This window comes from Enoplosus armatus, chromosome 18, assembly GCF_043641665.1.
Source record: "Enoplosus armatus isolate fEnoArm2 chromosome 18, fEnoArm2.hap1, whole genome shotgun sequence".
Classification (NCBI taxonomy): Eukaryota; Metazoa; Chordata; class Actinopteri; order Centrarchiformes; family Enoplosidae; genus Enoplosus; species Enoplosus armatus.
The window spans coordinates 246710-260624 of NC_092197.1; the positions used below are offsets into that span (position 1 = coordinate 246710).

General features: G+C 41.9%; 1 protein-coding gene across 1 annotated transcript; it reads left to right on the forward strand.

Annotated features, from left to right (window-relative positions):
• The first annotated feature begins 23 nt into the window (after positions 1-23).
• Positions 24-13915, forward strand: prpf4 (pre-mRNA splicing tri-snRNP complex factor PRPF4). Its single transcript, XM_070924463.1, has 15 exons — positions 24-69; positions 1036-1286; positions 1647-1833; positions 3390-3477; positions 3724-3803; positions 4862-4955; positions 5707-5801; positions 6275-6333; positions 7585-7708; positions 7820-7909; positions 8020-8142; positions 8869-8976; positions 12936-13054; positions 13517-13623; positions 13723-13915. The coding sequence occupies exons 2-15, from the start codon at positions 1115-1117 to the stop codon at positions 13807-13809; spliced, it is 1533 nt and encodes a 510-aa protein (XP_070780564.1). The 5' UTR covers positions 24-69; positions 1036-1114; the 3' UTR covers positions 13810-13915.

A 13915-nucleotide genomic window follows, 5' to 3' on the forward strand; every position in this document is an offset into this window, starting at 1 on the left:
GAAGTTAATAACGTGTTTACATCCGGGTCAAACCGCTCAGAGACGCTGCCGCTTCGTTTCTCTTCAGATGTAAGTTTAAAATAAAAGTTAATGTTTTAAACGTACCATTTCACAGCTGTCAATCAAACCCGTCGTGTGTCAGCTCAGGTGTGGCTGACGTTGTGTGTGAAGCAGTGTGACGCTACCTTTTCTGATGTTTGCGTGTATGCTAATGCTAACATTAGCTGAGTGCACCGCGTTTTTCCTTTTATTTATTTTCCTCTCCAGTTTTCTCTCTTTAATATCTGACCAGTTGTTTCTGTTACAAACTTATTCGGAAAGTCGTTTAATTTTAGGATGATTGGCCCAAAAGTTTCAGAAGTAAACTTCTTCTCAGATCTATAACACTGTAAAACTCTCCTGGTTTGTTGGGTTAAATATTCAAACAAGCAACAAACTCCGCGTGAAGATAAACTGAGACCCAGCGGTGGTTCTTCAGCTGTGAGAGCGGAAGAATACTTAATATCACTTTATTGATAAGCTAAAAGAGAGTATACAGTCACTGTTTCTATGTCAATTTAAAAATCGGTTAGGAGAAGAATGTTTGAGGACATTTTATTCTAAAAAGATTCAGTTAATATTGTCGTTGTTTTAACAACATGTAAAAATGAATAATAAGTAAGGCTTGAATTGACTGTTATAATTTTGAACACAGTTAAATATTATGTTATTCATATTTTGATTATGTTGGTGGCAGGTGTTGATCAGTCACATATGACAAAATACATATAATTATATATTATTATATAATTATAAAAAATGACATACTGACTTTTATTCCTTTTCTTTTTGTTTTATTTATTATATTTATATTCTATATTATTTATTTATTTTCCTCTTCCCACTTTCTTGTTTTCTGTTTTGGATTCATTTGCACATACTTTTATGTGTTTGAATTAAAATATTTATTACTTTGATAAGATGACATATTTCAGTATTAATCATTAGTTATTTTTTGTCCGCTCTCTGTTTCTTCATGTCGTTATTTTCTCTTAGTGTAGTTTTCCCACCAGTCTTTTGGGGGGGGTGGCAGCAGCAGCAGTAGTAGAAGAAGAAGAAGAAGAACTGAACTGAAATGTCGGACGAGGAGGATGCGGCTCCGGCCATGAAGAAGAGTCGTGTTTTCTACGGAAGCCTGGAGGAAAAAGAGCGCGAGCGTCTGAGTTCAGAGGCAGCGAGCAGTGCGGCGTCAGGAAGTGATGCAGTGAAAGCGGGGATCGAGGCGGGAAATATCAACATCTCTTCAGGTCTGTCCCACGTGGTAAACTACGACTGATGTAAACGTGCGTTTCCCATGATGCCATTGTCATGGAAACTGAAATATCAGGGTTTTTTTCATGCAGACGAGAGTTGGTAATCAAATATCAGAATGGGGCGGTCTCTATGGTGACTGACCAGGGGCGGTCTCTATGGTGACTGACCAGAGGTGCACACACTGAAGAAGAAAGAGGGAGGCCTCAACCTTTCAGGCTAAACTCTTTTATAATGAGCTTTGTTGTATTTAGTGTCACAACATCATTATTAATGTCATCTTTCCATACTGAGAGAGACATGATCATATTGGAAAACACATAGTTAAAAACAGGACTGTCCTTCACACTGTGCAGGAGAGACTCTGGAGCTGGAGGATCGGGTCAGCGAGCGTCAGCAGGAAGCGCTCGCTGCGTTCGAGCGGCGGCGGCGAGCGCGACAGATCACAGTCTCCACTGACGACGCTGAGGTGAAGGCTGGCCTCCGAGCGCTCGGCGAGCCAATCACGCTGTTTGGAGAGGGACCAGCTGACCGCCGGGAGAGGTGTGTATGTGTGTGTGTGTGTGTGTGTACAGATAAACATATATATACACTGCTCCAAAAAACACACACATCGGATCTCGGTGAATGAAATACATATTCAAGTTCAAAATATTTACTGTACATTGTGTAATTAATTGAGAACAAAATGACGTAACAACGGTCAATGGAAACCAAAATCACCAACCGATTGAGGGCTGGATTCAAAATCAAAGTAAAACATTGAAATCACAGGCTGATCCAACTTGCGTGAATTTCATCACGGCTCTCATAATGTGACTCAGTAGTGTGTATGGCTCCCACGTACCTGTATGCACTCCTGACAACATCTGGGCATGCTCCTGATGAGACGGCGGATGGTGTCCTGGGGGATCTCCTCCCAGACCTGGATCAGGGCATCAATGAGCTCCTAGACAGTTTGTGGCGCTACTTGGCAGCGTTGGATGCACCGATAAATAATGTCCCAGAGGTTCTCGATTGGATTCAGGTCTGGGGAACGTGAGGGCCAGTCAATGGCATCAGTGCCTTCATCATCCAGGAACTGCCTACACAATTCTTGCCGCATGAGGCCAGGCATTGTCCTGCACCAAGAGGAACCCAAGGCCCACTGCACCAGCGTAAGGTCTGACTCTGAGGATTTCATCCCGGTACCTAACAGCAGTCACGGTCCCGTTGGCTAGCACATGGAGGTCTGTGCGACCCTCCAAGGATATGCCTCCCCAGACCATCACTGACCCAACACCAAACCGGTCATGCTGGATGATGTTGCAGGCAGCATAATGTTCACCACGGCGTCTCCAGACTCTTTCACGTTTGTCACATGTGCTCTGTGTGAACCTGCTCTCCTCTGTGAAGAGAACGGGGCGCCAATGGCGGACCTGCCAAGTCTGGTGTTCTCTGGCGAATGCCAGTCGAGCTGCACGGTGCCGGGCTGTGACCACAGGTCCCACTAGAGGATGTTGGGCCCTCATGCCACCCTCATGGAGTCAGTTTCTGACAGTTTGGTCAGAAACATGCACACCAGTAGCCTGCTGGAGGTCATTTTGTAGGGCTCTGGCAGTGCTCCTCCTGTTCCTCCTCGCACAAAGGAGCAGATACCGGGCCTGCTGCTGGGTTGATGCCCTTCTACGGCCCTGTCCAGCTCTCCTCGTGTAACGGGCCATCTCCTGGTATCTCCTCCATGCTCTTGAGACTGCTTGGAGACACAGCAAACCTTCTTGCAACAACACGTATGGATGTCCCATCCTGGAAGAGCTGGATGAAGACCTGTGCCACCTGAATGTGCTGCAGGTACCGCCTCATGCTACCAGTAGTGATAAGGACACTAGCAAAATGCAAAACTAGACAGGAATCAGTCAGGAAGGATAAGGACAGAGCAATTGTCTGTGGCCACCACCTGCAAAACCATTCCCTTTTTGGGTGTTTCACTTTCACTTGCACCAAAACAGCTGAAATTGATTCACAATCGCTTATACTTCCTACCTGGACTGATTGATAGCCCTGAAGTTTAATTGAAACTGATCAGAAACATAAAGTTGTCTCTTGTGTGTTTGTGTTAGACTGCGCAGCGTTCTGTCTGTTGTCGGTCCTGATGCTCTGAAGAAGTCCAGGAGAGACGAAGAGAGAGCCAAGAGATCACAGGACGAGGTCACCACACACAACACACACACACCACAACACATACATCATACACACACACCACACACAACACAACACACACACACCGCACACACAACACAACACACACACACATAAGAATATATTTCTGAGATTTGTGGGTCATCAAATTGTTGAAAATAAGATTTTAAAGAGATTAAAAATAAAACAAATAAAATCTGATTTAAGAAAATAAACTAAACATGTAAAAAGTGTTTTCTCTCTGACCAATCACAGTGCCAACAGACATGGTACCACGAAGGCTCCAGCTCCTTGAAGGACGCTCGGCTCTGGTTGGCCAAATACTCTCTGCCACGGTGAGTCTGCAACAAACCAACCAATCAGAGACGGAGGAGGACCTGAAGGCAACTGACAGGGCGAGAGAGGCAGGCTGCTCCTCACTTCCTGTCTCTCTTCTCTTAGCGTCCATACAGTGATTATAGATCTGCTGCAGCTGACCAATCAGTTAACACATTCTGTCTGACAGGTGTTGTCAGGTAAAAGGCTTCCTCATAGGATATACCTGTGGTTCACATTTCAGTGATCAGAGGGAGGATGGAGAAAAACAGCGTGTGCGTGTGTGCCTTCTCATTATTGTGTATGTGGTGTGTTGTGACCTTCGACCCGAGCTGCTCTGACCTTTTGTGAGTTCAGCCAATCACTGTACGCTAACAAATTGACTTAATATCAGAGCAGCTTGGTGAAATAGCTACGTTAGCATTGTAGCTATGGTGTCTCTGTTTAGTAACGTTACAGTGCCAGGAGGTCTGGAGAGGTAAAAAACACACCTTCAGAGTTAGTCACTGAACACGCTGCCAATTAAGTTTTTACAGTTTTTGAAAGGAGAGAGAGAGAGGTTCAGTAGGCGAGAGACCCAGAGAACAGATGTAGAGAGAGAGGGTTAGGGTTAGGATGGTCATAATGAACCGACCAGAAGTCTTATAGAGTGCTGCAGTCCGAAAACCTGCCACGTGTTTATACTGTACTATATCTATCTGTCTATATATCCATATTGATCTATATTCTCTTAAAAGTTCAGCTTAGTGGTGGTGACGTTGAAGTAATGCGACCGTGGTGTAGTTTGTGTATAGCCTAACATTAGCTTTTTACATCTGGTGATTCCATTTACGCTTCAAAAATCATAAAATTGGTGTTCATTAGTGAAGATTATCTTGCTGAACAAAACGTTTAAGTATCAAACCACAGAGCTTATTTTCTGCAAAAATCCAAAGGAAGACTCTCATTGGCTGTTTGTTGAGGGAACCAGGGCGATGCTAACTTCAGGGTTGTCCTACAAAAATACGTCATCCCTGCAACACTCTATATTGGAGCATCTGCTGTGACTCACAAGCCCCTGCTGTGATTGGTCCATCAGGGCGATGAGGCGTCTGGAGGCTGCACGTGCTCAGAGGGATGTTGCCGAGGCAACCAGGACAATCCGGCAACAGGAGCTGCACAAGAGCCTGAGGGTGAGACGATTTCTTCAATTTTTATTTAGAAATAGATAAATAAATACAAACAAATATTTATTTATGATGCAACTGTTTATTATGATGCAACTGACAACATGACTAAGAGGAGTGGAAGTAACAAAAATGAATGGATAAAATGGAGGTGATGAAAATGCATGTGATGGGATTAATTTGATTTGATGAAAACAGTTGTGATGTGATGAAAACAGAGCCTGTTACTTTCACTGTTACTGTCAACTGTCACTGTTACTCTCACTGTTTACGGTCTACTGTTACTGTGTACTCTCACTGTTACTGTCACTGTTACTGTCACTGTTTACTCACTGTTACTGTCACTGTTTACTGTCACTGTTTACTGTCACTGTTTACTGTCACTGTTTACTCTCACTGTTACTGTCACTGTTACTGTCTACTGTCACTGTTTACTCTCACTGTTACTGTCTACTGTTACTGTCTACTGTCACTGTTTACTCACTGTTACTGTCACCGTTACTGTCACTGTTTACTCTCACTGTTACTGTCTACTGTCACCGTCTACTCTCACTGTCTACTGTTACTCTCACTGTCTACTGTCACCGTCTACTGTTACTGTCTACTGAGAAGACAGAACACATGTAGACTGCAGACGGAGAACATCTGAATACAGTGAACCTTTGCATTCACATTTAAAGTGAGGTTTTTCATTTTATTTGGGTTAGGGTCATTCATGTCTACATGATCTCTGAACAACAAACTTCTTCTTCTACAGAATCTCAACAACTTCTGCAGTCAGATTGGTGATGATCGACCAATCAGCTTCTGCCACTTCAGCCCCAACTCCAAAATGCTGGCCACCGGCTCCTGGTACCAAGCCCCACCCACTGTGGCGTTAGCATTTGCGTAACCATGAGAAGAGCTAACACTGGAACACATAAATGCCTCATTCCCACTGCTTGTTACGGCATGGCTCGACTCACTTGGAACCGTTCTCTTTTGGTTTTCCAAATAATGAAAGGATCCAGCGAGAGTTCCTGTGTTTGTGCGTTTGTGAAGCGTTGAAGGCCATGTCAGCGATCAGTTAAGAATCCTGCCTACATTGAGGTACTGCAGTGGAAAAGGAAAACGAGAAAAGACCCCGGTACCAAGAGGGGGTCTAGTCGAGCCATACCATGAAGTGGAAATGAGGCTAAACACTTGTATTCAGAGATAACATTAGCATAAGCATTAGTGAGTGTAGCCAAACAAATTAGATTTGTGCTCGCAACACACATTTTCGGATATTGAATTACACATGCTCATAATATGATGACGCTAACAAGCTACCCTCCCCCCCACAGGAGTGGTCTGTGTAAGCTGTGGTCTGTCCCCGACTGCAACCTGATTCGTACACTCAGAGGTGGGCGGAGCTTCACATGTTTTTATTATAAACATTTATTTGAATTATCACAAGATCACAAATTGTAATGTATCATTGTATGTTTTTGTGTTTTATAAGTGTTGCCTTGTAAACAGTAAACAGGTCAGATATGACATGCTGTAAAATCAGCTGTTCCAACCTGTGTGTGTGTGTGTGTGTGTGTGTGTGTGTGTGTGTGTGTGTGTGTGTGTGTGTGTGTGTGTGTATGTATATATATATGTGTGTGTGTGTGTGTATATATGTATATATATGTATATATATATATATAACAAATTTATTAGACCACCACCCAGTGTAAGGTGTTTGCCACCGCTGCCCTAAATGAACAGTATTGCTGATTACCAAAATATTTGATGTTTCTGTGATGGTTAATCCACCAGTATGTGCAAGACAAGCTCTTTAATCAAAATGATATCTTTAATGCTAAAATATAATTATTGTTGTTATCCATGAATTCTCAAATTTACTGTTTTACAAATAAGCAGAAAAAAATAGTAAAGCACATTATTCTTTTTTGATTGAGATAACAAATTACAGTTATTTACTTGCATTCCTGAACAGAAAAAAAATGTTTTGTGGTTGCAAGAATGCAAGCTGTTATCAGGGCCAAAGGAGGTCATACAAAATATTAAGAATTTTGGTTAATATATGTGAATAAGGACTATTTAGTTGTTCCAGTTTGTTATTTGCCTAATAAATAACAATACAATTTTTAGTTTGAAACGAGTTTTTGACATATTTCTGAAATATTTGTGTTTTCTCTTTTGAGATGTGCGTATGATATGTTAAGCACTGTATGTATATATATATATATATATATATATATATATGTTTTTTTATGGAGTGGAGAATTGCTTTCTGGGGGTGAAAATCTGATGAAAAATGTAATTTTAAGTCTGTCTTGTATTTATGGCAAGGAGCACACTTGTGCTTAGAGCCTGCAAAACAGTGATGTGCGTCCCCGCCTGACAGCGCAGCCATCCGCCGCTTTCGTAGCCAAGCTCCTACGATTCCAATGTGTGTGTGTGTGTGTGTATGTGTGTGAGTGAGATGAAACATGATATTTAAAAACAGAAACAACTGATAATCATCAACATAGACTGACTCTATTTCTAATGATCTTCTTTCATGAATTTCTTTGACGTAAATATTTGACATTTTAATGTGACCATTTCCTGAGTAACTGAGACTCTGCCCCTTTTTCTATCACTGCTCTCTGATTGGCTGTAGGACACAACACCAACGTGGGCGCGGTCGTCTTCCGCCCACAGGCCGGAGTCTCTCTCGACCAATCAGACGTCTGCTTGGCCTCATGTGCTGCAGATGGGTCTGTGAAGCTATGGAACCTAGAGAGGTAGGAGACAAGGAGATTAGGTGGGAGGAGATCAGGATCTGAAGAACTAATAATAAACCCTCCCTGCTCATTTCCTGGTCATTCATTCCTGTCTGTCTCTCTGTCTCCTAGCGATGAGCCGGTGGCGGACATTGAGGGTCACAGTGAGCGAGTGTCTCGAGTGTCCTGGCATCCTTCTGGGAGGTTTCTGGGAACAACCAGGTAAGCTGGTGAAACCATGACTGTTTCTGTGTACTAATACACATCATTATTAGTATTTACAGTATTTATTATCTGTCTGTGTTTCTGTCTGTCTCTCTGTCTGTTTGTAGTTATGATAATTCGTGGCGTTTGTGGGATCTGGAGGTTCAGGAGGAAATCCTCCATCAGGAAGGTCACAGTAAAGGTGTCCACGACCTCCACTTTCACCCTGATGGATCACTGGCTGCTACTGGGTAAAATACACACTGTAATACACACTGTGCTAGACTCTGTATTACACACTGTATTGCACACTGTAGTACACACTGTACTAGACTCTGTACTACACACTATTGCACACTGTACTACACACTATTGCACACTGTACTGCACACTGTGCTGGACTCTGTACAACATACTGTACTAGACTCTGTATTACACACTGTATTGCACACTGTAGTACACACTGTACTAGACTCTGTACTACACACTATTGCACACTGTACTACACACTATTGCACACTGTACTGCACACTGTGCTGGACTCTGTACTACACTGTACTGCACACTGTACTACACTGTACTGCACACTGTACTACACTGTACTGCACACTGTACTAGACTCTGTACTTCACACTGTACTAGACTCTGTACTACTCTCTGTACTGCACACTGCACTACACACTGAAGTGATAAAACACACTCTTATTAGTGTCCTAAGTAATTGTATATAGCTTTTTGAAAGTCCTTATAGTACGGTACACAGTACACAGTGTAGAACAAGTACTCTGTAGTACTTTGTGCTAACAGTACAACAGTATTTGAATGTATTTCTCAGTTTATTTTGTTGTTTATCTATTTTGGATTTAATAAACGTGAAGTATGAATCCTCTCTTTCTCTGACCCCTCCCCTGTCTTTGGACCAATCATCTCTCTCTGTCTTTTTGTCGCCCTGCTCCTCTTTGCTTTCGTCCAATCAGAGGCTTGGATGCGTTCGGCAGGGTGTGGGACCTCCGGACGGGACGCTGTGTTGTTTTCCTGGAGGGACACCTGAAAGAGATCTACAGCCTGCACTTCTCCCCCAACGGGTAAGCCAATCAGAGACAAGTACACGAAACACACAGCCAATCAGAGATGAGCAGAGTGAAAGAACAGAGGAGAAAAATATAAGGAAACAGAAAGAATAAAAAGTGATATAATTTAAATTTACAGCAAAAAATATAACAAAGATGAAAACGATGTTAAAATGAATCTTTATTTTTAATTCAGTTCAATTTTATTTATATAGCGCCAAATCACAACAAAAGTCATCTCATGACACTTTACAAATAGAGCAGGTCTAGACCGACTCGTTATAATGTTATTACAGAGACCCAACAGTTCCCACCATGAGAAGCACTTTGGAGACAGTGGAGAGGAAAATCTTCCTTTTAAGAGGCAGAAACCTCGAGCAGAACCAGACTCTAGGTGGGCGAGAGACAGAGAGAGGGAGAGAGACATAGAGAGGGAGGGAGAAAGAGAGAGGGGGAGAGACAGATAGACAGACAGAAAGAGACAGAGAGAGAGATAGACGTAGAGACACAGACAGACAGAGATGTATGGCAGCACTAGCAGTAGAAATAGCAGCTATACTTATAATAATAATGGAAATATGACTGATAATAGTAGTTACATCTGTAATAATAGCAGAGATTAATAATAGCAATAACAGCTTTTATAGTAACAGAACTACGACTAAACATAATAACTGTAATGATGAGAGTCAGGCAGGCCCATGGCAGCAGCAGCCAGGCGTACCAGGACCACGATCCACAGCAACCTACGAGACGACAAAGCACAAAGAAACTCCGGGGAAGAGATAAAATTAGTAACATGTATTGGAGGGTGATGAATGTGTAAAGATGGAGAGGGAGAGCTCAGTGCATCATGGGAAGTCCCCCAGTAGTCTAGGCCTATAGCAGCATAACTAGGGGCTGGTTCAGGCAGGCCTGAGCCAGCCCTAACTATAAGCCTCATCAAAAAGCAAAGTTTTAAGCCTACTCTTAAAAGTAGAGAGTGTGTCTGCCTCCCGGACCCAAACTGGGAGCCGATTCCACAGGAGAGGAGCTTGATAGCTGAAGGCTCTGGCTCCTGTTCTGTTTTTGGAGACTCTAGCAACCACAAGCAGCCCTGCATTCTGGGAGCGCAGTGCTCTAGTGGGGTAATAGGGTACTATGAGCTCTTTAAGATATGATGGTGCCTGACCAGTAAGAGCTTTGTAGGTCAGGAGAAGGATTTTAAACTCTATTCTAGATTTTACAGGGAGCCAGTGCAGCAAAGCTAATACAGGAGAAATATGATCTCTTTTCCTGGTTCCTGTCAGTACACGTGCTGCAGCATTCTGGATCAGCTGGAGAGTCCTCAGGGATTTATTGGGACAGCCTGATAATAAGGAATTGCAATAATCCAGCCTAGACGTGACAAATGCATGGACTAATTTTTCTGCATCTGTTTGAGACAGGATCTTCCTGATGTTTCAATGTTACGGAGGTGAAAGAAGGCAGTCCTTGAAGTTTGTTTTACGTGAAAGTTAAAGGACATGTCCTGATCAAAGACAACTCACTGTGGGGCTGGAGGCCAGGGCAATGCCATCTAGGGTAACAATATCCTTAGATACTGTGTTTCTGAGGTGTACAGGGCCAAGAACAATAACTTCTGTCTTGTCTCAGATACTTACAGGTCATCCAGGTCTTTATGTCCTTAAGGCATGCTTGGAGCTTGGCTAACTGATGAGGTTCTTCTGGCTTTATCGATAAATATAGCTAATGATATCTCCTCAAGGAAGCATATATAAGGTGAATAGTATTGGTCCAAGCACAGAACCTTGTGGAACTCCATGACTGACTTTGGCGTACATGGAGGATTCATCGTTAACATGTACAAACTGAGATCAATCTGATAAATACGACTTAAACCAGCTTAGTGCGGTTCCTTTGATGCCAATTGAATGTTCCAGTCTCTGTAATAGGATATGATGGTCAATAGTGTCGAATGCAGCACTAAGGTCTAACAGAACAAGTACAGAGACAAGTCCTTTGTCTGATGCAGTTAGAAGGTCATCTGTAACTTTCACCAGTGCTGTCTCTGTGCTATGATGAGCTCTGAAACCTGACTGAAAGTCCTCAAGCAACTTACTGTCATGTAGAAAGTCACACAGCTGGTTGGCGACTACTTTCTCAAGAATCTTGGAGAGAAAGGGAAGGTTAGATAGAGGTCTATAGTTGGCTAAAAGCTCTGGATCAAGAGTGGGCTTTTTAAGAAGAGGTTTAATTACAGCTACTTTAAAGGACTGTGGTACGTAGCCTGTTAATAAAGACAGATTGGTCATGTCTAGTAAAGAAGTGCTGACTAAAGGTAAAACCTCTTTGAGCAGCCAGGTTGGGATGGGGTCTAAGAGACAAGTTGATGGCTTAGATGAAGAGATGGTTTTAGTAATTTGGTGAAGGTCAATGGGAGAAAAGCAATCTAAATATACATCAGGTTTTACAGCTGTTTCTGAGATGCCTGTGTTTGAAGGTAAGATACTACCTGAAGACAGGAGGTGATCAATTCTGTCCCTAATAGTTAGACTTTTATCATTAAAGAAGCTCATGAAGTCATTACTGCTGAGGGTTATAGGAATACATGGCTCCATAGAGCTGTGACTCTCTGTCAGCCTGGCTACAGTGCTGAAGAGAAGCCTGGGGTTGTTCTTGTTCTCTTCTATTAATGATGAGTAATAGGCTGTTCTGGCTTTACAGAGGGCCTCCTATAAGTTCTAAGAGTATCTTGCCAAATTAAACGTGATTCCTCCAGTTTGGTGGAGCGTCATTTCCTTTCAAGTTTCTGCACTGTTTGCTTTAATTTACGTGTTCAGGTGTTATACCATGGAGCTGACTTTCTTTGTTTTATTATCTTCTTTTTTAGAGGGGCAATAGAGTCGAGTGTCAGTCGCATTGAGCCTGCAGCACTGTCAACAAGATCGTCCATTTGAGAGGGACAAAGGTTAGCATAGGAGTCCTCAGTTGTATTGAGACGTGGCATTGAATTAAATGCCGATGGAATCATTTCCTTAAATTTAGCTACAGCACTATCAGATAGATATCTGGTGTAGACTTTTTTGCCTAATGGCGTGTAGTCCAGTAATAGGAATTCAAAAGTTATTAAATAATGGTCTGATAACAAAGGATTCTGTGGAAAGACAGTTAGATGTTCAATTTCAAGTCCATATGTCAGAACCAGGTCGAGGGTGTGATTAAAACAGTGAGTGGGTTTCTGTACCCTCTGACAGAAGCCGATCGAATCCAATAAAGAGATAAATGCAGTACCAAGGCTATCCTTATCAACGTCCATATGAATATTAAAATCCCCTACGATAATGACTTTGTCTGTTTTAAACCTGATAAAAACTCTGAGAATTCAGATAAGAATTCAGAGTATGGACCTGGAGCGCGATAGACTATAACGAATAAGACTGGCTTCAGTGTTTTCCAGGTTGGGAGTGAGAGACTCAGAACGAGGCTTTCAAATGAGTTATAATCCAGTTTAGGTCTAGAGTTCATCAACAGGTTTGAGTCAAAAATGGCTGCAACTCCACCTCCTCGGCCGGTTCCTCGAGGGATGTGAGTATTAGTATGACTGGGCAGAGTGGATTCATTTTTACATTTTTATTTTTTGAACTGGAATTCAGATTTTTATCCGAGATGTTTTTGTATTTTTGATCTTTATTTCTTAGTGTGGTGTTGCTGCCATGAGCATATTCGTTATAACAGAATCAGAATCAGAATCAGAATAACAAGAATAACAATGTTGTTTAATGAGATTTTTTTATGTTATAAGCAGATATTTTCATGTTATTGTGATGGATTTTTTTCATCCTCACATAACAAACTTTTCTTTAATAACATCTCACTATACATTAAGTTCATTATAACTTTTTCTTGTTTTTGTGTAAAAATGTTTATGATGTAGCAAGATACATCTAAATGTTTTAGTATTTTAATATTTCTGTTTGTCTGTGTTCTCTCAGGTATCACCTGGCGACAGGAAGTGGTGATAACACCTGTAAGGTTTGGGAGCTTAGAAACAGGAAGTGTCTGTACACAGTCCCCGCACACCAGAACCTGCTGTCTGCTGTTCGCTTCCAACGTAAACACACCTTCAATTTATTTAATTTTTAATTTTAATTTTAATTTAAATTTGGTTTAATTTAGTTTAGTTTTGTTATTTATAAAGGTCCCGTATTCTGCTCATTTCAGCTCTGTATTTGTATTCCTGGACTCCTTATTGATCTTCTACTGGCCCTTCATCTCACTTTCTACACTATGGGACCTTTAATGTAGTTAGTTAATCAAGTTTTTGGTTTTCAATTTGAATTTTCTTGTATTTATATTTTTGGGAATTCTATCTGTGTTTTTATAATATAATTTAGTTTAATGCGATTGTGTTATTTTTCTTTTCGTTTATTTTTCTTTACTTTTTGCTTCATATTTTATTTTGTTAATTTTGTTTTTGTCACTTTTCTGTTTTCTCTTCAGTCTTTTTTCCATCCAACTTTGTTTTCTGTGTTTCCTGTTTGTGTTTCTGACCTCACTTCCTGTGTGTGTGTAGCCACAGACGGTCACTTCCTGTTGACCGGAGCATACGACAACACGGCGAAGGTTTGGAGTCACCCGGGCTGGACGCCGCTGAAGACGCTTGCAGGACACGAGGGGAAGGTACAAACACTCTGCTCTGATAGGCCCGTTCAGATGCTGCTGCTGATTGGTGGAGGCACCTTGGGTACATTAACATGTCACACCTGTTTTTATTTTCAGGTGATGGCTGTTGACGTGTCACCTGACGGGAAACTGATCGCCACCAGCTCCTACGACCGAACCTTCAAACTCTGGCTGTCTGAGTGACGTCATGATGATGTCAAGACTGATGTCATAGCAGCCGCAGAACATGTGACAAAAAGACAAAAACTTTTTTTTTCTGAAAAATGCAAAAAGAAAGCTCACAAAGTCA

Coding starts and splice junctions, on each gene's coding strand:
- prpf4 (XM_070924463.1), top strand. CDS start 1,115: ATGTCGGACGAGGAGGATGCGGCTCCGGCCATGAAGAAGAGTCGTGTT. Junction 6,334..7,584: donor CCTGATTCGTACACTCAGAG/GTGGGCGGAGCT, acceptor GATTGGCTGTAG/GACACAACACCAACGTGGGC. Junction 8,977..12,935: donor CTGCACTTCTCCCCCAACGG/GTAAGCCAATCA, acceptor GTGTTCTCTCAG/GTATCACCTGGCGACAGGAA.